The sequence below is a fragment of the Sander vitreus genome, chromosome 6 (genome assembly GCF_031162955.1).
Source record: "Sander vitreus isolate 19-12246 chromosome 6, sanVit1, whole genome shotgun sequence".
NCBI classification, from domain to species: Eukaryota; Metazoa; Chordata; class Actinopteri; order Perciformes; family Percidae; genus Sander; species Sander vitreus.
In genome coordinates this window covers 15,719,660-15,745,456 of record NC_135860.1, presented here as the reverse complement: position 1 = coordinate 15,745,456, position 25,797 = coordinate 15,719,660, and the positions used below count along the sequence as shown (strand labels likewise).

Here is a 25,797-nt window from a genome sequence, read left to right as displayed (position 1 = left end):
TATACAAGCTGTAGCCGGTACAAAAAGTGGAGACACAATTTCAAAAGCTGAGTTATGAGATGCACAGTAAAATATGAGGTAATCCATTTTGAGGTTATGTTACACACCAGTCCTGCCTTTGTTAAAACAGGTGTATTTTTTGTTGTTGAAATAATAGATATCCCAGTTCGGAAATACTATTAAATCGCAGAAGGAAGCATACTTCATGCAGACAAAACAAATAGTAGAAACCTGTTCTGCAGCATGATGGAGGATGATTCTGCCTCTCCCTGTGTGTCAACTGCAGTAGGTAAATTGTTCACTCATTGCTTTTTTTTTTTTTTAATCCAGAGTGGAGGTTAAGGGATCACTCATTTACAATTGGGTGTGTTAGGGGTAACTTATTGATACAGAAGTTTCTGAAGACAATGTTGAAGCACCTTGACGATATCAGCATTAGTAAAAGTGAAAAGATGTTTTGAAAAAGTGAGCATCATGTACAGTATACACTGTGTGGCCTATCTCGAAGTTTGCTATTGTCTTCTGTTGCACAGCACAACAATGCATCATTACAGTGTGGAGTGTGAGAATAGCCACTGTCCCCATTACAGTTGCTAGGAGTAACATTCTCTTGTCCATGGCTACCGAGTTACAAGAATCTCAGAGCCATATATGGGCATGTGTCTCACAGAGATGATGTCACCAACGTCTGCAGGGGCTTCCCTCTCATTTGTGGGACTATAAAGACAAGGAGTGGGTGTGTACTCCTCTGAGCCATACAGATATATGTAGGGAATGCAGATAGTGGGGGTTGTGGCTTCAACAGAGACAGGCAGGTTTAGTTAAATGAAGTGAAACAAAACTTGAGGAAAAAGCATGTTACAAAATGATCTTCGCAACCAGATACATAGGTAAAGGGGAAGTTTGCTGATGTACGTTCAAGGTTGAATGAGACAGCAATTGAAGGAAAGGCCCCCGAAATAAAGGCATTGGCAGCTGTTTCAAAGCATCAGCATTAGATAGACAGCAGTAAAGGAAGAAAGAGAGAGGGAGCAAGCAACAGAGAAAAAGAGAGGAGGAGCAAAAAAACAAGTCAGGGGAGAGGCTACTTTCGTTCAGTGCTAAGAGTGTTTCTGATCTTCCTGAAGGCTTCCTGTGTCAGCACCATGGGAAAGTCAGGTAAGTGGAAACTGCACCCTGAGAATATTAACTCTGATTGTATCCATTTGGCCGGAGTTAGAACTTGCTTGTTTACTGTATGTGTTTGTGGGCTTTGCTATCTTTGAAAAGTAGGACAAGTAATGCAAACTTGCAAAAGAAAAGACTAAATTCTTTTCCTTTCAATGAAATTTTAAAATGAATTTTACTGATCATTAGTTAAGATTCACATTGCAGCAGGCTGAGTGGATGCTGGCTGTTAGGCAGCATTAGTATTTGTATTGTTTGTGTGTGGCTATTTCAATGTGCCTATTGTGTAAGCACTCAAGAGATTGTGGTAGGCTACTTATGAAAAGCCCAGTGAGTGATAGGCACCGGGCAGAGAGGGGGGTGATGTGGATGACGTTTTCTTCTCCATCATCTGTCATCGAGTAATACTCACTGTCTGAGGTCAGACTTCAGGTGGTGAACTCACACTTCAGCTCGAGTTTGTATTCTGCAGCCATGCACAAATCTTCATGTTGCATCATCACGTGTCCTTTGTCAGATTTCTCTCTCTCTGGCTGCCTAACCCTTCCTGCCTCTCTCTTCTTTGTCTATCAGCCTCAAAGCAGTTTTCCGAGGAGGTGCTGCAGTGCCATAATGAGTTCAGGAGGAAGCACCAGGCTCCTCCAATGAAGCTAAGCAGCAAGTTGAGCAGAGGGGCTACCCAGTAGGTTAATGCACACACCGATTACATTAGAAACCTAATAAACAAGGACTACGCATTCCAGTCATTGTCAAACTGCTCTGGATAACAGTGACAGCTTCGGCCTAACCTGTCAAATGAAATAACAACAAAATATAATAAGATATCAAGGGTCTTGGTTTGTTTTTATTGTGATGTTTTGAGTAAGTGAAAACTTGATCAGTGCTGTCAGGAAGGAAATAGGCAACTAACTGTCTTGGTTAATAGACTTTCAGTCCATTTCCTCAAGCATGCTGATGGTGCAATATCAACAGCAACATTGGTTTGCTAAACAAAGTTTACTGTTATGATTAAAAAAAAAACGTTATTCCTCAGTTGCTTAACTTTAATGATACAGTGTACACTCTACATCTCTGGTAACGTGTGTGTCTTTTAAATACTGTATTTGCTGTGTAATATCTATGATGATAAATATTTGAGTTTGCAGATAATCTACCATTTAAGCGCAGCACAGTTCATTGGAACATGATGAATGGTGCTTTTACCTCTCCCTCTGTGTCAATTGGCATTTTTAAGGCACTTACCAAAATTATGCAACGGTTTCACCCCTGTTCAGTTAAAGCCATCATTTGTTCATTCACAGCTGCGTGTGTCGAGGAAAATTTGCATATTTATAAATATAGTTAGGATTTAGAACCTAATCCAACAAAATCAATAACAAAAGCTCACTGGACTTGTAATTGAAGAGTTTGTCTTTTCATCCGAAAAGCATCATTAACTCTTGTGATGAGGAACACCCGTGGCATTTAACATCTGTTGTTTATCCACACCATATTTTAAATAGAGACATGATGAATAACTTACCAGCTGTTGAACCTTGTCCCTGTAGTAACACCCCCAATTGTAAATTTGAGTAAATACTGTCACTAAATCAACACTGTGTTGATAAAATCTATCGCTTAGCATGTACAATTTTGTCATTGTTCAGATTGAACTTGATGGAAATTTTGCATACACCCCTGATGGTCTTTTAACCTGTAATAATATCAACACAATACCAAAAGCAATTGTTCAGAGGAATTAGTTTCTGTGCCTGCTTTGCATATTTGCACTAGATTAAACCTTTGAGGTAAGGTTTTGACACTGTTTATCTTGGAGGGTAGAGGACAGCACAGTGCTTTTAAAAACTGAGACTTCTGGGAAGCCTAAATCTAAAGAAGTAAAGAGCTTTAAAGTATGCCACTCACAGTGGAAATCTTTGGGTGCAGGAGTGGATTTTGTTGCAGGATTCACAGCAATTTCAACAGTGCTATCCACAACTTTCTTTGTCTCTGTCCAAAGTTATGCTGAAAGTCTAGCCAGCACACGGATCCTGAAACACAGTGTGGAGTCCAGTAGAGGGAGCTGTGGAGAGAACCTGGCGTGGGCCTCCTATGACCAATCAGGTACATACAGTATATATACTCATATACACATGCTCAATATACTATTTATAAAACTGAATGATTTATGGGGCTTAAAGCAGACTGTCCTACCCTGAAAGTGAACAGCTGGGATATATTTTCCCTCCACTTGGCTGTGTTTGAAAGCTCAGACACCATGACTCACTGCAGAAATATGTCAGCGCAGGACAGTGTGATTCATAAAACATCTCCAACAGTGCAGCACTGGGTGAGAAAAAGTGCAGCATTGTAAACAACATGTGCCCCAAAAGAGATGTGTAGCTCCAGGGGGAATTCTTCTTATATTGCTGTCATTCTGATCAATATGTACGACACAAGACCGATTTGATTGTCCTTGAAGTTGAGGTTACACTTTGTCACGTGCAGGAAAGGATGTTACAGACCGCTGGTATGATGAAGTGAAACAGTACAACTTCAACCGTCCTGGATTTTCCTCTGGCACTGGTAAGATTTTCTCTCTCTTACTTTCTGTCATATTCAGTTGGTGTCATTAGTAATCATCAAGTAATCATTAAAAATGTTCCGATATAAATATATAGTATATAACAATCAATAATATAATTTAAAAAAAAAAAAAAAAAAAGACTGAGAGCATTAGTTGATGCATTGATAATTATTAATAATTAGCATTATTTTGTTGATTAAATAATTAATTGTTGAAGTCATTTTTAAGAAACATGTCATTGAGTGAATATGTTTGGGTTTTGGACTGGTGGTTGAATAAAACAAGCAATTTGAATATGTGAACTTGGGCTTTGGGATATTGTGATTGGCATTGTAAACTATTTTTTGACAGTTAATATATAAGAAATGTATCAATTAATCAGGGTAATAATCAAAGGATCAATCAATACTGGAAAGAATCATTCATAGAAGCCCTGAAATTATAACAACTTTGCTCATCACATTGAACACAATGGGAAAACTGAATATTATTTCAAACCTTTTTTTTAGTTTAAACTAAAAAGTTAGTTTAAAGGTGCAAACATTAAATTAAACATCAGTATTATGTATCACCATATGTAAACTTAAAATCTTCATCTTTGCCCTTACATATTATATCAAACCCTTCTCATATGTTTTCATGTCTTATTGTCTTGTCTCATCTCTCCTTGTGTTTCTTTCCCAATGCATTTATCTCTATGTATTTATGTCTTGCTCTGTTTCTCTTTGTCATTTTCTGTTTACACATGGTCAGTTTCTCGTGTCTTGGTTGATCATGTTTACCCAGGCATGGGCAAGGTTGTTGTTATTCCCTTGCTGATGTCACACCTCAGTCAGTGTGTGACTGTCTGTCTGAGTCAGTGACCAGCCATGCGGAAACTAAGGGGAAATCACTGTCCTCTGTATCACTTCTCAGCCTCCATGACATTTCAAGTCAGACCTAATTCCTCTAGATGGTTTCCCACAGCCCCCAGTATGCATACGTTTGTGTAACTTAATCACACATGAAGCAGATCACTCCTAGGACACATCACAATGATTCACATTGATTCATATAAAGCTGACTGATAGAGAAAGAAAATAAGAAAGTGTACAGGGAGGTTTGGGACTGATGAGTGAGACAGGAATTAAGATTCCTTCATCTTTAAATATTTAGAGGAACTGCACTCAGCTTCAACCATGTCCTAACAGTCTTGTTTTTTTCCACAGATTTTTCTGCCTTTAATTTCTTTCTATTTTTGTCTCATTTCACTCACCACCTAGGTCATTTCACAGCAATGGTGTGGAAGAGCAGTAATAAGTTGGGTGTCGGTAAGGCTACTGCATCAGACGGTTCATCCTTCGTGGTGGCCAGATACTTCCCCGCTGGAAATATCACCAACCAGGGACACTTTGAAAACAACGTCCTCCCAGCTAAATCCACCACATAACGATGTCTCGATCCCCAACGCTTGACTCAAGCCCAAAGGCATTTATTCCATTTTTCCAGGAGAGTCTGAAGTTATCTGCCTGCACTGTTATGAAGGCTACTCAGGAGAGCACCACTTCTTGCCTAGTAGAGATCCATACTATCTTGTATAGATTTTTTTTAAAAGATGAAATGCACTCAGGCTTCCAGTCCTATGTTTGTCATTTGAAAAAAGACCTGTGTTAGATACAGTGTTTAGAATGAAGAAAGCACTACTGTCTGACATTGCTAACAAAACATTTTCAGTAACTATTTCGATTGTTTAATCTTGATGGTCATTTACATTGCCTCTGACAGTATTTCATTCATTAATGTCAATGCTTTTTTATTTTTACACACTGAAATTAGAGATGGCCCAATACCATTTTTTGCTTCCCGATACTGATTCTGATACCTGAACTTGCGTATCGGCCGATACCAAGTACCGATCTGATACCAGTGAGTCATATATTTTACTATGTTTTAACAACTGTATACTACTATCCCTGTATGGATGTGATATGATCTCTATATCTTTGTTGTTGGCCTGGCTCAGGTTAAACTCTTTGTGAAACATGAACAAACACAAATAATGAATGCCACAGAACTTTCTTATATTATCCAGTTTGACAGTCAGTTATAACGAAAAAAGAACATAAATAAACTACTTTAATGTAGATTTTCTTTAGGGCTTTCTTACGTGGTATCGGATCAGTGCATTAACTTCCCGATACCAGCGTTTTAGGCAGTATCGGAGCCGATACCGGTATCGGAACATCTCCAACTGAAATACATCATAGCCTCACATCTGTATTTGAGTAAAAATGAGAATTAAGTTATTCAAAGGGACAGGCTTTATGCATTTACATGTGGAGTCATTGCTTGTAATTCAAAGCTGATGACTCAACATGCGTGGTATGTGTTTGTGTTATTGTGACTAATTGTCAAAGCCAACCCTGTAGTCCCAGGTATGTGTTTTGTACTCTAATTAGTTTTCTACAATAAAGTTGATAGATTGTCAGAAATGCAGTTGCACTTGGTACACTTGTGTCATCTCTATTGTGTGATATTATAAGAGAGTAAGAAACTGAACAAAATGAGAGTTTAATTTCATAATGACACATTCACTTAAAAAGGTGATAGCACATGTGAGTCTGGCACATGTGCTGGCAAAGTGTAACTTTATGGAGTATGATTTATATAGGAAAATATTAGACAACGTAAGCAATTGTATATGTAAACGCTGATTAATGAGCTTTTTTCTGAGGTTGGTATTAAAGGGTCTGAATAATTGTGAGACTTGCATAAATCTTCTGGGTCCAAAAACGATTTAGCAGTGCAAAGTGTTCCTTTAATATCTGCAGGCTGCTTCTGCAAAAACATTACATGTAAAGCAATTATATGTAATGGTAATATTACAATGCAGTATACTTGCAATGCTTCCTTTAAAAATCCATTACATTTTCATGTTTTTGTTTTTGTCTTGCCTATTTCAGAATCCACCCAGCCGTTGGCATCTGCCACACATGAACAACATGATGATATAACAGCTTTCACATTAAAAGCCCAATGAGAAAATGTTTTAACAACATAAATGATTTTTTTCATGTGAAGACCTTTTGTGTGTTCTTCATTTGCTCACACTTAAAAAATATAGGGCTATTAACTCTTAACATCAGCATCAATAAAACAATAGCTTAGACTATGTTGTTACAATTGACAATTAATTGATAGATTTTACTTTAGGAAAAAAGTTTTAATAGGCCTTGTGAGTTTGCAAAATGTGAAGGACTGTGCTGTTAAAACAAGTTACAAGCCATCTACTATCTTTTCAGTAAAATCAATCTTGCAATGCAGCCCCAGCCCACGCAGGAACAAACTTTATTTAGCAGATATTGGGGATGCAACATACAGTAGCAGCGATACAGAAGAGTCAGTGGCATTTAGACTGTATAGGCTGGAGGAGGGGGTCAGGAGTCATATCGTCCTCACCACTCACATGGTCAGCTCCTATGTGGAAAAGGGAGAGAAAGACAGAATAAGACAAAAAGAGAAAAAGAGATTCAAAGAAGAATGGTACAGTTGGTAAAAATGAAAATATGAATCATTATGAATAAATAAAAATGAGTTGAAAACAAAGCTGATTTTCCTTCATTAAATTAGAATACAAAACAGTCTTCACTACTATTGAAAAGAAGCCACTCTATATGCCACACTGCTTAAAAAAATAATACAATTCTCTGGGATTATCAGAATGAGATGCTCTGTTTTTACTTAGCCAACCTTCGCCAGTAATCTAAAGACAGCTTCATTTTGCTTTCCACCCCATACAAAATCAACTGCGTCACTTAGGCAACTCAGTTATCTCAGTGTGAGTTGTTGCTGCCACCTAGTGGACATCAAACTGCACTGCATCAAACTCTACCGACCTACAGAACGGTAGAGGTTGCTTAGTTACTGGGGAGAAACTCTACTTGTCATTTGTCCTCTGCTCTTTGTTCTTTACTCCACCCCCCCTCCTCCACTGCACTCCCCGCTCACTGGCTATGACTCATTATTTTGTTCACCATCTGCCCTCCCTCTACCCTCTCACTCTTCCTCATTCACTACCTCCTTCCCCCCTCCTTCCTACTCACCATGATAGCATTCACAATGTCATTCTTGTTGTGTTTCAGTGCACGGACTGCCTTGGCTCGTGACACATTGGCCTGAGCCATCACCAGCTCGATATCCCTCTGCTCAAGACCTCCCTCATCCACCTGATGTATAGAAAGTGAGAAAGAGAGAGAGAGAGAGAGATAGTTAACAACAGAATAAAAGATATTACAGAACGCTACAACATACTGTACTGACATTAGTTTGATAGGTGTTCAGAAACAACAGTTTAGACAGAAAGTACCTCTTCTTCCTCCTCTTCACTCTCTTCCTTGATGGTGAGGCTGGGTGGGACAGGTGGGGCCAAGGGAGAAGAGGTCACAGGCACCTTGAATTTCTCTGCTGCTGCTTTGTGAGCCTGCTGAGATAGGTCCTCAATCTGAGAGGAGAGGAGAGGAGAGGTTGAGAGACAATACAATACATGAACTGAAGCTTGAATATCTAAGAAAGAAAGAGAAAGAAAGACTTACCTTTGCCTCTCCAAATACAATGTAAATGTCAGATGCAGGGCTTTTGAACACATCTGGTCTGCTGATGACAAACAAGATACTCTTGGACTTCCTAATGGTAATTCTGGTCACACCATGGACTGGCTTTAGACCAAGTTTAGACATGGCCTACATACACATACAGCAGCAGAGAGAGTGAGAGAGAAAGAGAAAATAACACAAATGAAACACTGGTGTAATATACACTCCACTTGATATATTAAAATATTTTCATACAGCCAGTAGTCGAACCTTGCGGGCCTTCTTCTCACTGCGGCTCTGTTTTGGTCTGTTTAGCCCTTCATCTGCAAAGGAGACAGACTGTAGGAAAAAAAACATATATTAATTACTTTACTGTACAAATCTAGGACATTTTCATAAAGCAGTTTCGCTAATATGCTAATTTGCCATCTGTCAATTTTACTAATATCACCAAATGTGACTTGTCTTGTAAACCGCAGTTTTCACTGCTGTTTTCCTGATGGCAGACAGTTTTGCTTTCTCTTGCACACACAGGAATCAATGCATTTTATGTTCATAGCAACAACAGTAAGAGCAATTTGCTTAAAGTACAAAAAAATACAAATGTATCAGAACTAGCGTGACCTCCCATGGCTAAAAAAAGAAGATTCTTAAAGGGGTGATAGAATGCAAAACCGATTTTACCTTGTCATAGTTGAATAACGACAGTTCGGTGGGTAAATAGGACATACATAGAAGCTCAAAATCCCATTGATACCCCTATCCTCTGCAAATCTCACATTTTGAAACTGCCGCTGAAAACAGAAAGCTGACATAAGCATCCCAAATCCTAGTCTTTGTCACGCCCCAACATTTGCATAGGCTACACCACTGACCTGAGGTCAGCTTAGTCTTCTGAATCTAGCTAGGTCATGCAGATCTCCAGAGGTCCGCTATTGAATTACTAAATTCACTTCTGAGACTTTTTTATGCGAGAAATCAACTATGTAGAGGTGAAATTTGGGTCACACAGAAATTGATGGCTAATTAAAAATTTTGTCAGATCAGGTGTCGTAGTTCAGCAGGAGCTCAGCAGGCTGGGATGCGGACAGCGGCCGGTAGTTGCCTCGCCGCCTGGCATATCCTACTTCATAGACCTCGGTTTGCTGTGAGCTAGCGTGACTTCTGTCACGGCGGAAGCTCAGCGGGGCGCCCATACCCGCGCAAAGTCACCGGGGTTCTGGGTTCATTGACTACAAAATGCAGAGGCCCTGATGGAGCTCCAGGGCCTGCAGCTAGCCGCGATTCATAGGATTGAAGGGACAGTAGCAGCTAACTAAATCCCTAATGTTCACAGAAATTCATTAAATTCAAATCGGACACCATTGTTAGCTTTATAAGACCTTGGGGTAGATGTTATATAAGTGGTGTGACGAAATTCAAACTGTAAATATACTTTAATTATGCCGAAAGTGAAACAATGTATAACTTTGCAGTGTCTGAAATATGAGACCTGCTGTCTCGTCTCCAATGTGTTTCTATGTGGTTCGCTCAAACCAATCAGTGCGCAGCTCATCTAAATATCCATGAGCATACCATATTTGGAAAAAAAGCTCTTGTTCCAAATAGAGCCATATTCACAGGGTAGTTAAGGGCCTAATAAAATAGCATTCGGTCAATTTTCAGTATTTAAGCAGTTAACAGTTTCCTCCTGATTTCAAAATCATTGTGTTGGGATCTTGAAAAGACAAGTTTCTTAACTCAATCCCAATGTTACATGTTATAAAATAATATTAGAAAATACTTGTTACAAAAGAGGTTAAAAAATATATAGGTAACTCAGTACAGGGGAAAAAAAGTACAGTCTCACCTGGGGCTCTGATGGTCTCAGTGGCTCTGGCTCCTCTAGCTCAGGCACTGACCCCTCACTCTCAGACTCATTACAGGAAGCTAATATGGAACCTACACAAGAACATATCCAACACACATTCAAGTACATGTAAGTGAAGGGTACCATATCCTATGGCCATAGAAACTAATCACCATAGTAGAAGTAATAAGGGCATTAGTGACTCATTAGTGCTATGCTGATGAGCATTCATTTTTTTTAAATCCCGAAGCTCATTTAATCAACATCAGGGAATTTAATTAGGCTATGGAGAATATAATTTCATTATATCTCCATACCATGTGATTTTTATATTATAATAACGTATTAATTGCAATGCACTCTTCATCCATAAATCAAACAGTCAACTATATCATGCAGAGAATGTATGTCTTTTGTGTATGCCATGAAAGCATAGAAAAATAAATGTTGCATAGGAGGTCAGAAACAACTCACAATTGTTTTGGAAAGAAAGGTCAATCTCTTCTGCAATCTCGTGGCTGTGGTTGATTGGACAGCCTGACTGTCTGTCGGATATTTGGTGGGCAGAGAAAGGCTGTATTTCCCGTTGATTGGATGGACAAGACTCTCTCTGCATGGCTCCATTCCTGTTTCCTGCCACTCCTCTGGCCTGGGATCTTGGACCACGTCGAGGCATTCCACCATCATCCTCACTGTCTGTCTCTTCCTTAGCCAGACTGGGACCTTACAGGGCAAACAGCAAATTGATCATATTTGTATTAGGTAGCTCTCATTTGACTTTGTTTTAACAAACGTTCTACTTATTTGGTATTGCTTCAAACCAACAAACCAGGGAAATATAGTGACTGTTTTTCTTTTTTTGATAACAATCCCAATTTACAAAGCACCCTTTTACTGTTGCCAGAACTAACTGTAACAAAAAAGATAAAGGATTCCTCAGTGTGTATTGCACTGTGCTATCAATCTAACAAGCCATCATTTCTATACTCACCTCTGCACCTGTCTTGCGTGGTCCATGGGCAACCTTGCTTGATTTGTTTGTGAGGCTGGATGTTGAGATTAGGCTGAGACTGGGGATGGAAAATTGAGTCTGGAACATTTGCTGAATCGAGAGTCACAGGCGCAGGTGAAGTCGACTCCTGGGTAGGCTGGGACAGGCTTAACACCATGGCAGTGGAGAATGAGGGCGAAGAGACACTTGTGGTAGAAGTAGTTGATGCAGAAAGGACAACAGTGACCTCTTGGAGGTTGTTGTGAGGAAGACATTGGGGATCAGGGGCTTCTTGTGTCCGGGGGGAGGTAGAGCAAGGTGGTGGGGTGGTGTGGCACATGGACAGTGAAGGCTGTTGCTGGGCTGAGAGGACAGGTTGGGATTCCTGCACAGGTGTGGGAAGATCATCCTCTGGCTCTGTTGAGGAACATGGTAGAGGGGAGGAAGAGGAAACAGGAGATGGTGAAGAAGACAGTGGAGTCAGAGAGTATGATATGGTATCATGGGTTGGTGGGATTTGGCCAGCATCTATGTTGTTGTCATTAATATCCACTGTGATTCCTCTCTGACTATCAGACAGGGGTCTGTTATCAAGCACTTCCTGTTCCTGATGTAATTCTTGGTTAATTGCTAAGACAACATTTAGGTTGTCTGGGGTATGTGTGGTAGATTTGCACAGTCCATGGATAGGAATTTTGACCTCAGGACAGGGACTGTTATCCCCCTGCATCTGTGAACCAAACTCATCTTTGTTTGTCCCAGATGTCTTCTCTTGACAGTCCGATGATGAAGCTTTGTTGTTTGTTGTCTTAGTTTTAGAATTGTCTGTGTCCTCCTTTGACCATCCATCTGCTGTGGCATTTAATGGAACAGAGGGTTTCTTTGGATCATCAACAGATTCAGGGTCCCCATGATTGCCTTTCTCGGATGCCCTGTGTTTGTTCTGCTTCCCTCTCCTCCCTTTCTTAGCAGCAATTGTTTTTTCTGTGCAAAGTTCTCCTTTAGGGGTGTGACATGAAAAGTGCTCTGGGACATTCTGTGCAGGAGAGGTTTTTCTTTCCTTTTTGTTCTTCCTATCTTTTTCCTCACCTCTCTTTTTTGCTTTCTCTTCTGCTTTTTCTTCCTCGTCTTTTACTCCTGAGTTACTAACAACACATTGCTGTCCTTGAAAGGCATCTGTAGTCTTTGGTTCATCAACAAGTCTGTCAGTCACAGGACTGACATCACCTTTTCTTTGGCCTTCAGTCGGAGGCTTTAACATCATCTCTGGTTCTGACTGGGAACCAGTATTTTCCATCTTGTCTTGCCAAGCTCTACTTGGTCTGGATTCGTTAGATTTACATTTAGGAGTAAAGGAACCAAATGAGCCGTGTAGCAAAGAAAATGCTGTATTACACTCTGGAGTGATTGTCTGACACTCTGGACTAGTATGACATCTTGACTTGGCTTTATCTGGTGAACTGAGATGCTGGTTTGTTACAGCTTTGTTCATGTGAGTTTCAACTAATGGCACTGAGACGCTACAGGCATCTTCCTTCGAGGATGGTGCCTGTGTTGTGTCTGATGCCTGGTTTATGAAGCTGTCTTTTTGTTCCCCTTCATCTGGAATTGTGTCAGAAACCTGAGGTGGCATCTCCTCAAGTGGAATATTAGACACAGACTCTCTAACACTAACACTCACACTCTGGGGTCTCACTTCCTCTGATAGAGCATTCAGACTTTCACACATGGCTATTTCCAAGGGGTCAAAGGCAGAGTCATTGTTATTGTTAGAATTCTTCCAAGTGTCTTGTATTTGTGTGTGCGTGTTATCTCCATCATTGTCTGGATTTAGATTACTGACATCATCCTCCGGAAATCTGGAGCTTCCATCCTCCCCTCCGCCTGCTTCTGAGATCTCCTCAATTGACTTCCAGCTAGCCAAGTTGGATTCAGAAGTTCCCTCTCCTACTAATTCTTCATCCGCCATCTGGTCCCTCTTTCCACACAGACTGTTGTTGTCTTCTTCATCCAGAACAGAACCCAGAACATTGTCATAATTTTCACACACTTCTACAGCCGTCTGTGTGCTTTGGCCCTCTGTGTCACACATGAGCAGACTCTCATACTTCTTCCCCAGAGACAGGGAGAGGGACTCCCCTGCTCCCCAGACACCAAACCCAGCCCCTGATCCTAATCCTAGACCGAACCCCAGCCCCATTCTGTCATCGCACCACGCCCCAGCTCCAGGACGCATCTCCCTGTTATCAAGCACTTCCCTGCTGTCTGTTTCTGAGTTTTCCCTTTTGGGCGAGATGGCAAGGGAGTAGTGTGGGGATCCCACAGCTCCCAGCACCCCTTCATCAGTACTCAGGGTGTTTTCTCTCAGGTTCTCCTGGGCAGAGTCACCAGGGGTCAGGGCCAGATTGTCAGCAAGTTCTGAGATGACCTCTGGAGAGGCAGAAACAGGGATATTACTGGGGTTGGGACTAGGTTCTTTGGGGCAGGAGAGAAGAAGAACACCTTTATTCAAGTCATTGGTGGCAGAATCAATGCTTCTACACTCCACACTCATAGACTCAGCTGAAGTATTCCCATTCTTCTGGTCAAGCTCAATGTCAGACTCCCTGTGAATACTGGTCCTACATGTGTCCTCTGCCCCTCCAGGCACATCTGATTTATTGGAGAAAAACTTTGATAATACAAGTCTACTTGCTCCTACAGCCCTGTGGCTTTCTGGCTGATAATGACGAGGCTTGATGAGCAATTTGAAAGAGTCTCTTTCTGGTTTTTCTGTGGATTCCCCCCCTGAATAATCATTGCTCTCTTGCAAATCATCATCTTTCATCTGGGGATTTTCCTCAGCCAATTCTTCCGGAAGAACTGAACTGTTAAGGTCTGCCATCTCCTGTGCAGAAGCGGAAGAAGGAGGAGAGGTGTGGAACTCAGCAGCAGGGTCAGGTGAAGCATACATGACAACAGTAGTGGTGGAAGGGTTCACATGAGAGCTGTCTTTAGGGTGCTCAAGAGGGTTGGAAGAACCAGAGATATCCATCATCTCACTTTCACTCCCACTTTCGTCTATGTTGCTGGAGGACTCTGGTTGACAAGAAATAGCTTCTGAAGGACCGAATGGTGTCTGGTGATCCACTGGTTTGTCTTTGCTCATGTGCATGTGCAAAGGTTTTGTCTGATCTATTCCACTGGTAGATTCCAGTTCAGGTTCATCCAGGGGTGTAGGTTTATCCAGAGCAATGGATTCAGAAACACAGGTCGTTTTGGGGGGATCCACAACTTTGTCTGTTGTCTGTTGTGTGTGCAAATGTTCAGTTTGACCTGTTCCAGTGGTAGACCCCTGTTCAGGTTCTGTTTGGACTTCAGTTAGATCAAGTGTGGGTTCTATTGATTGTGCATGCCTCTCAGTGCTGTATAGACGTTCATCTTCCTCCCCATTATAGGAGGCAGAATCTAATGAGTCATCTGTATCGTCTTGGAAACAGAAGGCTTCATCCAACCCCTCATTGATAGATGTCTCTGAAAGTGAATGAAGGAAGGATGCTGAGCTGTCCTCCTCTGTAGGATCCTGCACTGCTTTGTGATCACACTTCTCATCAGCCTCTTCTTGCTCTTCTTCTTCCTCCTCTTCCTCCTCTTCTACCACTTTAACCTCTACCTTAGCTTCCTCACCAGTCTCATCATGCTCTTCACCATCATCATCTTCATTATTTTTATCATTGTCACCACCGTCAGCAGAGCCATTAGCATTGCCATCACCATCGTCGTCATAATCATAATCATCATCATCATCATCCTCTTCTTCATCATCATCATCATCTTCGACATCTGCCTCCTCCTCTCCTGCTGCATAAGCATTAACATCCTTCCCTTCATTGATGTCATTACCTTCTCCGATATCATTCTCATCCTCTGTGGGGAAGAGGGTGATTTCCATTGAATCAGCCTTAAAGATAAGGCTGGTGTGGAGGGGAAAGGAGATGAGGGAGGCAGGGATCATCATTTCCTCCATTGGTATATCATCAGCACAAGTTGCCTGGGAGAGCATGAAAGAACTGGGTCCGAACCTACCAAAGGCTCCAGGACAGAAGGCATCCAGGGGGCTGACAGGTGAGTCAGGGCTAAGGCTAGATGAGGCCATGGTCATGCTCTCTGTGTCAGGAGTCAAGGCCGTGGAGGGTAGTTCTGGGTGGTCATCCATCTGTCCATAATGTTCCTCTGATACACATGCCTCCAGTTGAAGTTTCAGGCCTGTCTGCAAGGCCCTAGAGTACTCTGCTCTCCCTGCACTAGTCTCTTCCAGTGGGCAGAGTGAGCTTTCAGACTCTCCCCCATCTTCCTGGGAGTCAGTGCTACGGCTGCTACTGCTCCTTAAAGGAGATGTATTGTCAGTCACCCAGCAAGGACGACAACTTTCTCTGGAAATCTTAATCTCTTCCTCTTTTAGAGCCTCTTCCTCCTCAAGGATCACTGTCCCTGTTATACCCATCCGTGAATTCATAACAAAATCATCAGGACGGTAGCGGCAGAAGCCTCCTGCCTTTTCCTCCTCCCGTTCTGGACATGCTCGTCCCCTTTCCTCCGCAACTTCATCTCCAATCTCCGATAAGGAGCCCACAAAGCAAGCAGGGGCCTCCTGTGCTTCTTCTGTGAGGAGCAAGTTAGGAGAAGTGGAGGGGGAGGTTGAAGATGTGTAAGAGGAGGTCCAGCTGCCTCCCTCTGCTGTGATATAAGAGCCAGAGGGAGAGGTGAGAGGGGAACAGAGGTCCTCGCTGTCTGAGGGAGAGCCAGGGGAGAGTGGGCAGACTGGAGAACCAGGATATGAATGATGTTTAAGGTGCAAAGAGCGGGAGGCCATCTTGATTGGGGTGGAAGGAGCGGTATAGTATAGGTCAGGGTCAAGAGATGAGGGCACACCCACTCGTAGTGGGTCAACAGCATAGGCTGGCTCAGAGAAGGACAAAGCAACTGGACAAACGAGCTCAGAAAAAGAAAGGGAAGGCACTTTGTCTTGAGAAAGGATTTGACTGTCTTCCTGGCTGTCTTTCAAATTGTCATCTGTTCTGATTGGCTCTGGGGAGAAAGAAGGAGGGAATAGGGGGTTCTGAAAAGGGGAAGGGAGTGTGATTGGGGGCTGCACAGGGTCTTTTTGCTGATCCTGCTGTTTTTGAGGGATTTGGGCTTGGTTTTCCTCCTTGCTGGTTTCCAGCTGGGTCTCCTTTGCTTGTGACTGAGGACCTGAAAAGCTTGGAATAGCTGGCAAAGGGATAGCCTGACCACTTGGCTCAACCATGGGTTTTCTTTTCTGGATCTCTGTTGTTTTGAGCAGTGTCTCTTGACCCATCACCACCCTTGTGTCAATGGTCTGTGGCTCTTGATAGTCACTCTCCACCTCAGAACCAGTGAGGACCTGGGGAAACAAATTATATATACATAATAAAGTTCATATCAGCATACCAATAAAATGTGTCTGGTGGCATATCTTCTGTAAAATTGCAAACATCCAACACACAAAAAACACACACCTTGATTCTCTCCATCTTAACAGGGACATGGCGGCCACAAGGTCCATGACCACCTAACTTTCCAGACAGTCTTGGTATGTTGTTGCGATGGTCAGAGCCTTCAGGTTGAGGTCTTGGAGTACCAGAGGAGCTAGGTGTTGCATGAAATATCCGTGGTCCAAATGGAGAGGTGCATGCTGGGAGTAGCTTCTGAGGAGTACTGGGCGAAGGGCTAGAACCACTGTCACTAGGGGAGGAGCCACTGTCACTAGGGGTGGAGTCAGTAGACTGGTGTCCAGTCATGTCTGAAAAACAAGGGGGGGATGCAAAACAACAGTTTAAATAAAAGGAAGGAGCAGTTGCTTCAAACTTTTAAATTAAGGAAACTGTCTACTTTGGCATATTTATGGTAAATTTTAACTGTAGTAAGAAATTAACAAAGAAGTGAGATCAATTGCACTGACTGAATTATCTCAGTAACACGACACTAGACATAGCGTGGAAGGCTACACCTCCTTGCTTGTACAAGAATATACTTTTTAATGTCTTCAGTTTTTCAGTCAACTTTTCTTCTCCCACACACTCAGAGAGAGCTCCAAAAAATATCACCAAAATGCCAGTGCAGATGGCTTTGGAGAGCAAAGAAATCACCAAGAATGAAAAACATATACAGATATGAACAGGCTGTTTTGGATGTGTGTGTGTGTTTTTTTTTAACGTGATTAAACATGCCTGTTGCCTGTGTTCCACCATAAGGCTAGACTCAAAACATGGAAAACAATGCTTCTACACTACAATATCTTACTTTAAAAAATAAAATAAAGTTTCTCTGTCTTGTCTTTCTATATCAACATGCACAATTGCACAATTATCCAGAGGCAAACAAACTCAAGGCATTGAATTATGGTGTTCTCTGTCCTCTTGGCCTTCTAGACCATTCTATCATCTTCATAACTGTCATAAGGAATGGAGAAATCACTGAGATGAAAAGGACAGAGAAATGGGGTCAGGGGTGAGTGGAGGGAGCAAGAAAGGAGAAACAAATGGAGGGAGAAGATGGAATAAAAGACTGTATTCTTCATTTGTTTCAGCTCCACTGCTTATCTTTAATGATTTTGTTATGTCAGATTGATTACCATAACACAAAAGTATACATTTACTGAAATATCCCTGAAAGATGCAATGTAAGCCTCTTTTTCAATAGCACACATGGAGGGAACAGAACCTTCATTTGCTTTCTTAACTGGGCCATTGCCATGGTGACCTCAGTCCACATGCTGATTGGCCATTATAACACACAAGTGGCTTAGCTTGGTACCCCCCCCCTACACACACACACACACACACACACACATACTGCTCTGCCAGGAACCCAGATATCACTTACTAATTCACTCACTGTTCTATATCCCTTCCGTTGTCTCATTTCCCCAAAATTACTCTATAAACCCTTTCGTATTATATAAAGCTGCTTCTCCTTGTTTCACTTTTAGTTGTGACTCTCTCGCCTCCATGTTCTTTTTTTTTCTCTGCACATAGTATATCTCCTCCCTTGCTGCTCTCCTGCCCTGCCTGTGGTGGAGGCAGATGCAATCATCAGCACTTAGCAGCCTTGCATGATAGCTGCCCCAATTATAAGCTTTAGGTGTGTTTGCGTGCGTGCTGAGTCATTTGTAAGAGACTAAAACCTGATGAAAATGCACTGTTAAGCATGTACAAAAGCCAACTCCTGCTCTACACTTATATGTCAAACCAGTCTCACGGCAGTTCATTGTTTCCTCCTGCATTGTCTAATAAAAAGGCCAGGCCTAGCTTCAGTGGCAATATGCACAGACAAACAAGAAACAATGTTTAATCTATATCTGACTTATAGAAAATCAAGCAAAACAACAACTACTTTGAACACATTAAGAAATACTGTATATTGGCATTAGAATCAAATGTAAGAACTGCACATTGTTGGAGCTACTGTTTTGCTAGGCTGCTAAATAAGCCAGTGACATGTATTATTTCTGCTGGCAGTCTCCATCTCTTAGCTGCAGATTCACTGCTGCTAACAGTCTGTGGATGTGTGCCTCTCTTCCCCTCCTTGGTCCGGCCTGCAAGTCTTCTCTGGGAGAAGGCAGTGTAATCGAGTACCTGGCTTGGCGTAGGATGAGCAGGCCGCAGCAAGCTGAGCAGTCTGGAGCTGCGTCACAGAGGCTGCAGCGCTGGCCTGTCAGCCCCAAGGGGAGTCTCTATTTCATCTACTGCTCCAATTAAGCCTTGTAGCAGAGACACCCCAATAGTCTCATATGCTTCTTTGTCTCTCTCGATAAGAACCCCCCCCCTCTTTAGTCATAATCAAGCCTCTAACCTCTCTTTTTTCATCAAGTATGTGCCAAAATACAAGTTGCAACTAGAGCATCCAACAATTCTCTTTCCTCCCTCCCCTCCCAAGATTCAGGCCAAGAAGGCTTAAAATAATTCTAAGCCTATGAACAGATCAGGGCAATGATAAAGTTAGAACAGGAAAATTTCCAAAATAACAAACCACTGTAAAATACTTCCAGCAGAGAGGAGGCAGGGCATTTCTGTAATAGCCATTAAGGTTATCCATCATGACTGTCAGACGTTTACTACAGTATACTCTACTCGCTAGCTAGCTAGCTATAGCCTATTATGTGCGATAACTGTAAATGACACAGTAGTCACAAGACTTTGTTCCAATGACGACACTCTCACTCTGACCATTATTGCCTGGCTGTAAATAAGGTGACATACATAATACAATCTTGACCCTCCCAATCTCTCATCTGCACCGACACAACATTATCTTCTCCTATCTCTCTCTCCCTATTCTCATTTTACTCATTTCATAATTTCACAACGTCAGATACACAGCAGCAACGTGAGCAATAGATTTATGACTAAAGCTCTTGTGCTTGTGTGGTTTGTGTGTTCCTACAGAGTGCTACCATGCTGCTGTGTCATGTTCCTGCTGAGGTTGGGGGAAGGGAGGAGCCACTCTACGCTTACAGCTTGCAAAATTGCTGGGGAGATGTGGATGCAGATGGGGTGGCGCCGGGGTTAAAGATCGGGCAGCATGACGAGGGATATGGGGTGAGGAGGTTAGGGTAGGGGAAGATGGGTATGGGGTTCTGATAAGGATGGGCTCTGGGGGCTGGAGGGAGGACAATTACACAAAGCTTTTTGAAGTCATTTAGACAAGAACATGTTTGTTAGTAGGGATTTGGTGATGAGGAGTGGATAGAGGTGGACTGGGAGTTAACAGTTCTGGGGTGGAGGCTGCTAATAGCTGGGAGCTGGAAGGGGAGACAACATGCGGTTAAGTAAGGAGGCTAACATGCAGCTGTATCACAGCTTACTCCGACTGCACATGTCAACAGAGACAGAAATGACCCCAGCAGTTTCAAGCAGATAGTATTTACCTAACAGTCTCTTACACATTCACTAGCCCAGTAGTCTATATGTGCCATATGCTTTTTATCCTGCTAACTCTCCCCTCCTCGCCCCAATCTATTTAACACTATCTAATTGCTCTGCATTTCCCTCATCCGCTCTCCTCGAAATATGTCCTTGTCTGTGTTTGATCGCATCTACCTGCTTAATTACCTCATTCTCCCTTCTCCATCCCCAACCCCAGATGTCCTACCTGGTCCAGGGAGCCCTGTCTCCTCAGCTCCATGCTCTGGATGCTTGTCGGTGGGGACAGTTCTGTGAGCGCTCTCCCCCGGCATGCTTCTTGCTGGCTCTCTTTAGCTCTGACGCAACAATAAACCATACAGCCAGAACAGGCAAGGTGAACAGGGAGAGGGAGTGAGAGAGTGAGAGTGACAGTGGAGAGGGAGAAGGAAGAAGAAGGGGAGGGGGGACCTGAATGCTCAGCGACCCAACACTCAGTTCTTCCCTGCAGCACGTGTCTAAGTGTGTGTGTGTGTGTGTGTGTGTGTGTGTGTGTGTGTGTGTGTGTGTGCGTGTGTGTGTGTGTGTTTGTGTATGAGACAGAATGAGACAGACAGTGTGGTGCAGCACAGTGATGCTGTTGTTGTGGGCGTGTGTTTTAGAGCCTCATGATCTGAATGTGTGTGTATGTGTGTGTGTGTGTGTGTGTGTGTGTGTGTGTGTGTGTGTGTGTGTGAGTGTGTGAGTGTAGGTTCTGAGAGGGAGCTGCAGTATCCTCTCCCCAATTCCTTCTTTCCTCCCTTCCTCTCTCCCATCCTTCCACCCTGTATCTTGCTCCCTCTTCTCTGCCCCTCCTCCTCTTTCAGCCAAGCTATGACTGGATCTTGTGGGATGATGTCAGCAGATTTCCACTGCTTTCTCAGTGCTGCCCTCAACCTTGAAGGAAAGGACCAGTACTGCAAAAACAAGAGGAAAATGGAGAAATTGAGCAAAGGAGTTGGATTCAAAGAAAACAAAACCAACAGAGGGAAAGAGAAACAGAAAGTACAGACAATTAAAAGGGCCGAAACGAAACCTACAAGTATACTGCTAATTATACCATCTGCCTTCTGCTCTGATTGCATCTCCAAGGAATCAACAAGGAGACATTATCCCCTGAGGGCAAGCTATAGCATCTGTTTCTGCTCTCCATCTTAACCACCTCTCCAGCACTATTGCTTCATCTCCTGTCTTTTCTCTACTTTTATAAATATAAAGTGCGGGTTAAATAGATAGAAAGAGAGAGAGGGGGCGGCAGCACTGAGGCAAATGATCAGCAGTGGTAGTTTCCATGGCAACCTAAAAGTTCCCATGATAAAAAGCCAGCTCAGCAGAAGTGCTGCTTTAATGGATAATGTCTATTAGCCTCCGAGCAACCCAGTTGACCTCAACAAATATAGCTGCTGATAGAATTATAGCTCAAAAGAAGAAAAACGTGTTTGTGAGTCCTCTACTTACATTATCATCTGTAGGTCTCCTGTTCACTGCAGCACTTATCAGGTATCAGTCAAAAGCAGAGCAGGAACAATATGTTTTACCAATACTGTCTGTTTCATTTTAAAATACTGTTTATTTGACATATTGAGTAGCAATACAGCTTCATTGCTTTATTGAGAAGGAGACTGGCTGCACCTGCTATCCCATCAGACAGGAGATACTACGACCAAGGGGTTCAATACTGGAAGTGCTAGCTGGGCTCTTTGTCATCAGTCCATCAATCGATCCATTAATCTCAATATCGGGAAGAATGAGGTAGGCATCATGGCCCTAGATCACGTGATAGTTTATCAGAGTAACAATTCATTTTTGTGTTGTCCTTTCTTGTAACCTCATTTGCCACTGTGGCTTTGTATTATTCTTTGGCTCCCTCCCTAGCTGAATACCTTCTTTCCTCTGCCCTGGCTTCCATTTGTCAGTCTTCTTCCCTCTGCCATTTAACAGCCTCTGATGTCAGAGTGCTTCTGCTGCCTGTGATGTTGTGTACACAGTTTCAGGGGTCAGCTTTCATCTGTGAGTTTTACCCCAGCTGTTGCTTCACAATAATGCTTTTTTTTTTTTTTTTTTTTAACAAATATAGATTCAGTATGACATTTTAAAATATTCTTTTTAATTTTACAGAGTAGACATTAAACATGTACACATTTATCAACAACCAAAACCTGCTGCATATATTGATTTTAATTAGTGCTGTCAAAATAACGCGTTAATTTCGATTAATTAATCTGAGAAAAAATAACGTTAAAAAAAAAAATAAGGAAGATTAATCCATTCCATATTGAACTTTGACTTTGACTTTGTTCTAGCACCATTCGACTGTAAAATGAAGGAGGGAGACGAAAATGCGCTGCCTGGATCATTAATTGGAACATTTACTTGTAAAAATCTTCTTCCTGAATAGGGTTGGGTACCGAAATCCGGTGCTAATATGGCACAGGTGCCTTCATGACCTGCATCTACCAGACCGAATAGCAACGCGGATTTCGGCGCCTCATTTCGGTGCCACTGATATGTCTGCACTTCTCTCTGATGCTCTGAAACAGACGTTACAGGAAACAGAAACATCGCAGCAGCTAACGTTAGCCTACCGCTAGCTAGTAGCTGGATTAAACACGGTTAAAATGTTGACAGCTAACGCTAAACGGTGTAAAGTGTGACTGTGTTTTACTGTAGAGGATTCAACACCGACCTGGGGTTGTCGGAAAAACACAGACGGTGCGTTCAATGAAACTGGTAACCTACAGCCTCGTGGTGCATTCAAAGTTGTTGTTAAAGGCCCTTTTCCCATCCGGTGGTTGTTTCTCATTCAACAGCAATTTACTAGTGAAATAAGTTATTGTTATAGTTATTACATTATTAAATCATTTAATTTTGACCATATGGTCTTAGCAATAAACAAGCCTTCTTTAATGTTGCCGACTGTTGTTTAGTACCATCTTTTTTTTTTCTTTTTAACTTTCTTAAAAAGTATCGGTTAAGGCACCGGGCAAAAATTATGTATGCGATTAATTTAGATTAATTAATCAGAGTATTTAATTAATTAGATAATTTTTTTTAATCAATTGACAGCCCTAATTTTAATGCATCTTATTTCATGTAAGATTACCTAAGCACTGGATAAACAAAATAAACATTTTTTTTTGTTGATAGCAAAGCTGTGAGAAGACTCAACCCTGCTCCAAAAAAATGTTTGCTAATAATACTGATACACTCACACACACACACATCAGTACGCCAGAGAGGTGTGCCACTAACTGTCAGATGTGAAATTAAGCATATTCTGTCTACATTTTTCACCAAATACTATTGACTGCAACAAGCCCCTGACTTGATGCGCCCTAAGAAAATGTGCACATCACAGAGATGCCCCAACATCCTGAATCCGAATTCTACAAGGCATATAGTCAATCTTGTGGGAATTAAGAGACAAAACAGGTAAAAATGGAAATAAAACAATTTATTTCTTTACAAGACGACACACATTCACAGAGATTAAGTTATTTCAATCAATTCACATGATCATATGAAGCCGCATTAACGTTCTGGCCAAAATTATACAAGTGACCTGGGTGCTTCTGTTTTGACATGTCACTCGCAGATGCAAAGACTTATTTCATTTCTACAGAAAGATTCACTGTTGTGTTTATTTCCGTCTTTCTCTCTAGCTCCAAAACTCTTGCTCGACATCACCATGGAAACAGGGAAAGCCCCACACGTTGCCAAGGGAACCAGAGTTAAAATAGATTTTTTTTTTTACTGTGGCAAAGTATGAGAGAGCTTTTCTGCAATGCTGCTCCGTTCGGAGTGTGAACGTGGGTGTGCCTGTGTATTCCCCGTGGTCCCATCTGGTTGGGAAAGCTCCGATTCAGCTGAGTCTGCAGATTTGCTAAGACTGATCGGTTCACTTGGCCATGTCCTCAGCCACAGCCTTCCCCATTTTATCCTTCAGGTATGCCAATTTCTGCCAGTCTGTCTTTAGCTCCAGCCACTCATAATATGGCACCTGAAAGGACAAAAAGGATGGATTTGAAAACATTTCTTTAAAGAGCTACTGAGCAAGTACCTTCTTATTATCAGTTAGTGCTTAAGAGAACGCACATGTAAAACTAATTTTATAGTCATATATTCACAATGCTGGTTTTCAGTCTCAGGTAGACATAGTTGCTTAGTTAACACATCCTGCAGCAATCCAAGCCTGAGAGGCAAGCGATGCTACTATTGGCTAGTTGGAGAGTGCCCTAGATGAGAGAGAGCTTGGATTGGCCTAGATGAGACAGAGCTGCGGCAGGAGCTTTATTTATACCAGAGGCTGCAGCGGAACCCACCTGACTCTCAGCTTTACTGAAGTATTGGGTCCATTGTTTGCATTTTACTGTGAGATACAGCAGTAGTAATGCTGCTTCTCTGCCTCTGTCCACTGAAATATTACTCTCTATCACAGCCAACACAACACACCAGAATATTCATTCTGCAATTAGTGTGTAAGGATGAAAACTGATCTGAAGAACAAATAGCTCAGTACACCCTATCTGCAGGGATAGAGAAAATGATTTGATCACTGTTTAAAAATAAAACAACGCTTTTACTTTGAAGTAACTAAACCACGGTCACAAACACTGCCACAAAGATGGATTATCCCATTCTCTTGCCTCTCCCTACCTCCACTGTTATGAAGCCAGCCAACTGGAGATGTCGCTTCATCATTGCAAACCGTCCCAGAAGGTCTTTACTCTTTGAGCAAAAGTTTGGAAATTCCCAAGCCAAGAAAGCAAGCCTAAAAACAGATGGATATGTGAAACACAGAGCAAAGCATAACTTTAGACAGCTAGAGCAAAAGAAAATCAGATGCAACATTCAAAAGGGAGAAAATACCACTATGACTCACCGCTGTGCCCCTACAGGTAAAGCCTGGTCTCCTCCACCACTGGGAAGATGAGGGGCTTTCAGCATCAACATGTCAACTGGCTTGTAGTCACAATCCACTACCAGCTCACCATCTGATTAGAGAAGGGCAAGTATGTCGTAAAAAAGCTCTCTGACTGAATGACACAACAGAACACTCGTTTACCTTTACAGAGAGATGCGGTAAATGTTGCTCTCAGTGTAAAAGTCTTGTAAAACTCCAGTAATAAAAGGAACTGACAGCATGACATGGTGTGTGTGTGTGTATATCTCTCTCTCTCTCTCTCTATATATATATATATATATATATATATATATATATATATATATATATATATATATATCTATATATATATACATATATATATATATATATATATATATCTCTCTCTATAAAAGCTACCCTTACCAATAGTCCATCCATAAACAGTGTCAAACTCCAGTGCGAAAGGCCTCTGTCCTCCCACCCACCAAACTCTGTATAGCCCCTCTGAGACTGCTCTGCATGGGGGAGAGGGCGGAGCTGCTGGCTGGGACAGACAGGGAATTCGGGGAGGATGGAGTTTTTGAAGAACCCGGATGCTCTAAGTGGAGTGTAGCAGCAACGTGAAGGAGTTTCAGTCGATAGTTCTCCACTCGAGCTGGACTGTCCTCTACAGACAAAAAAAGACACCAGAAGGAGAATGAGTGCTGTCAGTCTGTTAACATTAGTGCTTATTTTCCACTTTTAGATTGTTTTAGTAATCAATGCAATACTTCATATCTGTGAGACAATGGGTTTAATGTGCCTGTCTAACCAGAAATCTATTGGT

General features: G+C 42.1%; 3 protein-coding genes across 4 annotated transcripts in view; 1 reads left to right on the top strand and 2 right to left on the bottom strand.

The window, feature by feature from the left end:
- The first annotated feature begins 750 nt into the window (after positions 1-750).
- Positions 751-6,792, top strand: glipr2l (GLI pathogenesis-related 2, like). Of its 2 annotated transcripts, XR_013502131.1 has the most exons (6): positions 751-1,158; positions 1,741-1,849; positions 3,167-3,270; positions 3,655-3,732; positions 4,996-5,638; positions 6,676-6,792. XR_013502131.1 is itself a non-coding variant. In XM_078253044.1 (5 exons), exons 1-5 carry the CDS (start codon positions 1,146-1,148, stop codon positions 5,160-5,162), a joined length of 471 nt encoding a protein of 156 aa, XP_078109170.1. In that variant the 5' UTR covers positions 751-1,145; the 3' UTR covers positions 5,163-6,792. The 2 variants fall into 2 exon arrangements, 1 of the variants encoding a protein (XP_078109170.1); XM_078253044.1 differs by having other exon boundaries at positions 4,996-6,792.
- A 245-nt stretch (positions 6,793-7,037) lies between these two features.
- Positions 7,038-20,861, bottom strand: nacad (NAC alpha domain containing). The gene is made up of 10 exons (XM_078253043.1): positions 20,298-20,861; positions 16,664-16,947; positions 11,145-16,548; positions 10,628-10,876; positions 10,154-10,245; positions 8,575-8,643; positions 8,305-8,451; positions 8,079-8,213; positions 7,816-7,938; positions 7,038-7,189 (listed from the first exon to the last, which is right to left on the bottom strand). The coding sequence occupies exons 1-10, from the start codon at positions 20,380-20,382 to the stop codon at positions 7,175-7,177; spliced, it is 6,603 nt and encodes a 2,200-aa protein (XP_078109169.1). The 5' UTR covers positions 20,383-20,861; the 3' UTR covers positions 7,038-7,174.
- Positions 20,862-23,525: 2,664 nt separating this feature from the next.
- Positions 23,526-25,797, bottom strand: part of tbrg4 (transforming growth factor beta regulator 4) — a 7,232-nt gene continuing 4,960 nt past the window's right edge. The window contains 5 exon segments of the mRNA XM_078253042.1: positions 23,526-24,086; positions 24,743-24,857; positions 24,969-25,080; positions 25,395-25,419; positions 25,421-25,638. Coding sequence (XP_078109168.1) covers positions 23,985-24,086; positions 24,743-24,857; positions 24,969-25,080; positions 25,395-25,419; positions 25,421-25,638 — 572 coding nt within the window. The 3' untranslated portion in view covers positions 23,526-23,984.

Bases quoted from the DNA above. Each gene is read 5' to 3' on its own strand.
- glipr2l (XM_078253044.1), top strand. The intron at 3,271-3,654 runs GTACATACAGTA...TGTCACGTGCAG, and splicing joins GGCCTCCTATGACCAATCAG to GAAAGGATGTTACAGACCGC. The intron at 3,733-4,995 runs GTAAGATTTTCT...CTCACCACCTAG, and splicing joins TGGATTTTCCTCTGGCACTG to GTCATTTCACAGCAATGGTG.
- nacad (XM_078253043.1), bottom strand. From the start codon at position 20,382: ATGCCGGGGGAGAGCGCTCACAGAACTGTCCCCACCGACAAGCATCCA. The intron at 16,948-20,297 runs GTAGGACATCTG...CTTGTTTTTCAG, and splicing joins GACAGGGCTCCCTGGACCAG to ACATGACTGGACACCAGTCT. The intron at 8,644-10,153 runs GTGAGACTGTAC...TTTTTCCTACAG, and splicing joins TGAGACCATCAGAGCCCCAG to TCTGTCTCCTTTGCAGATGA.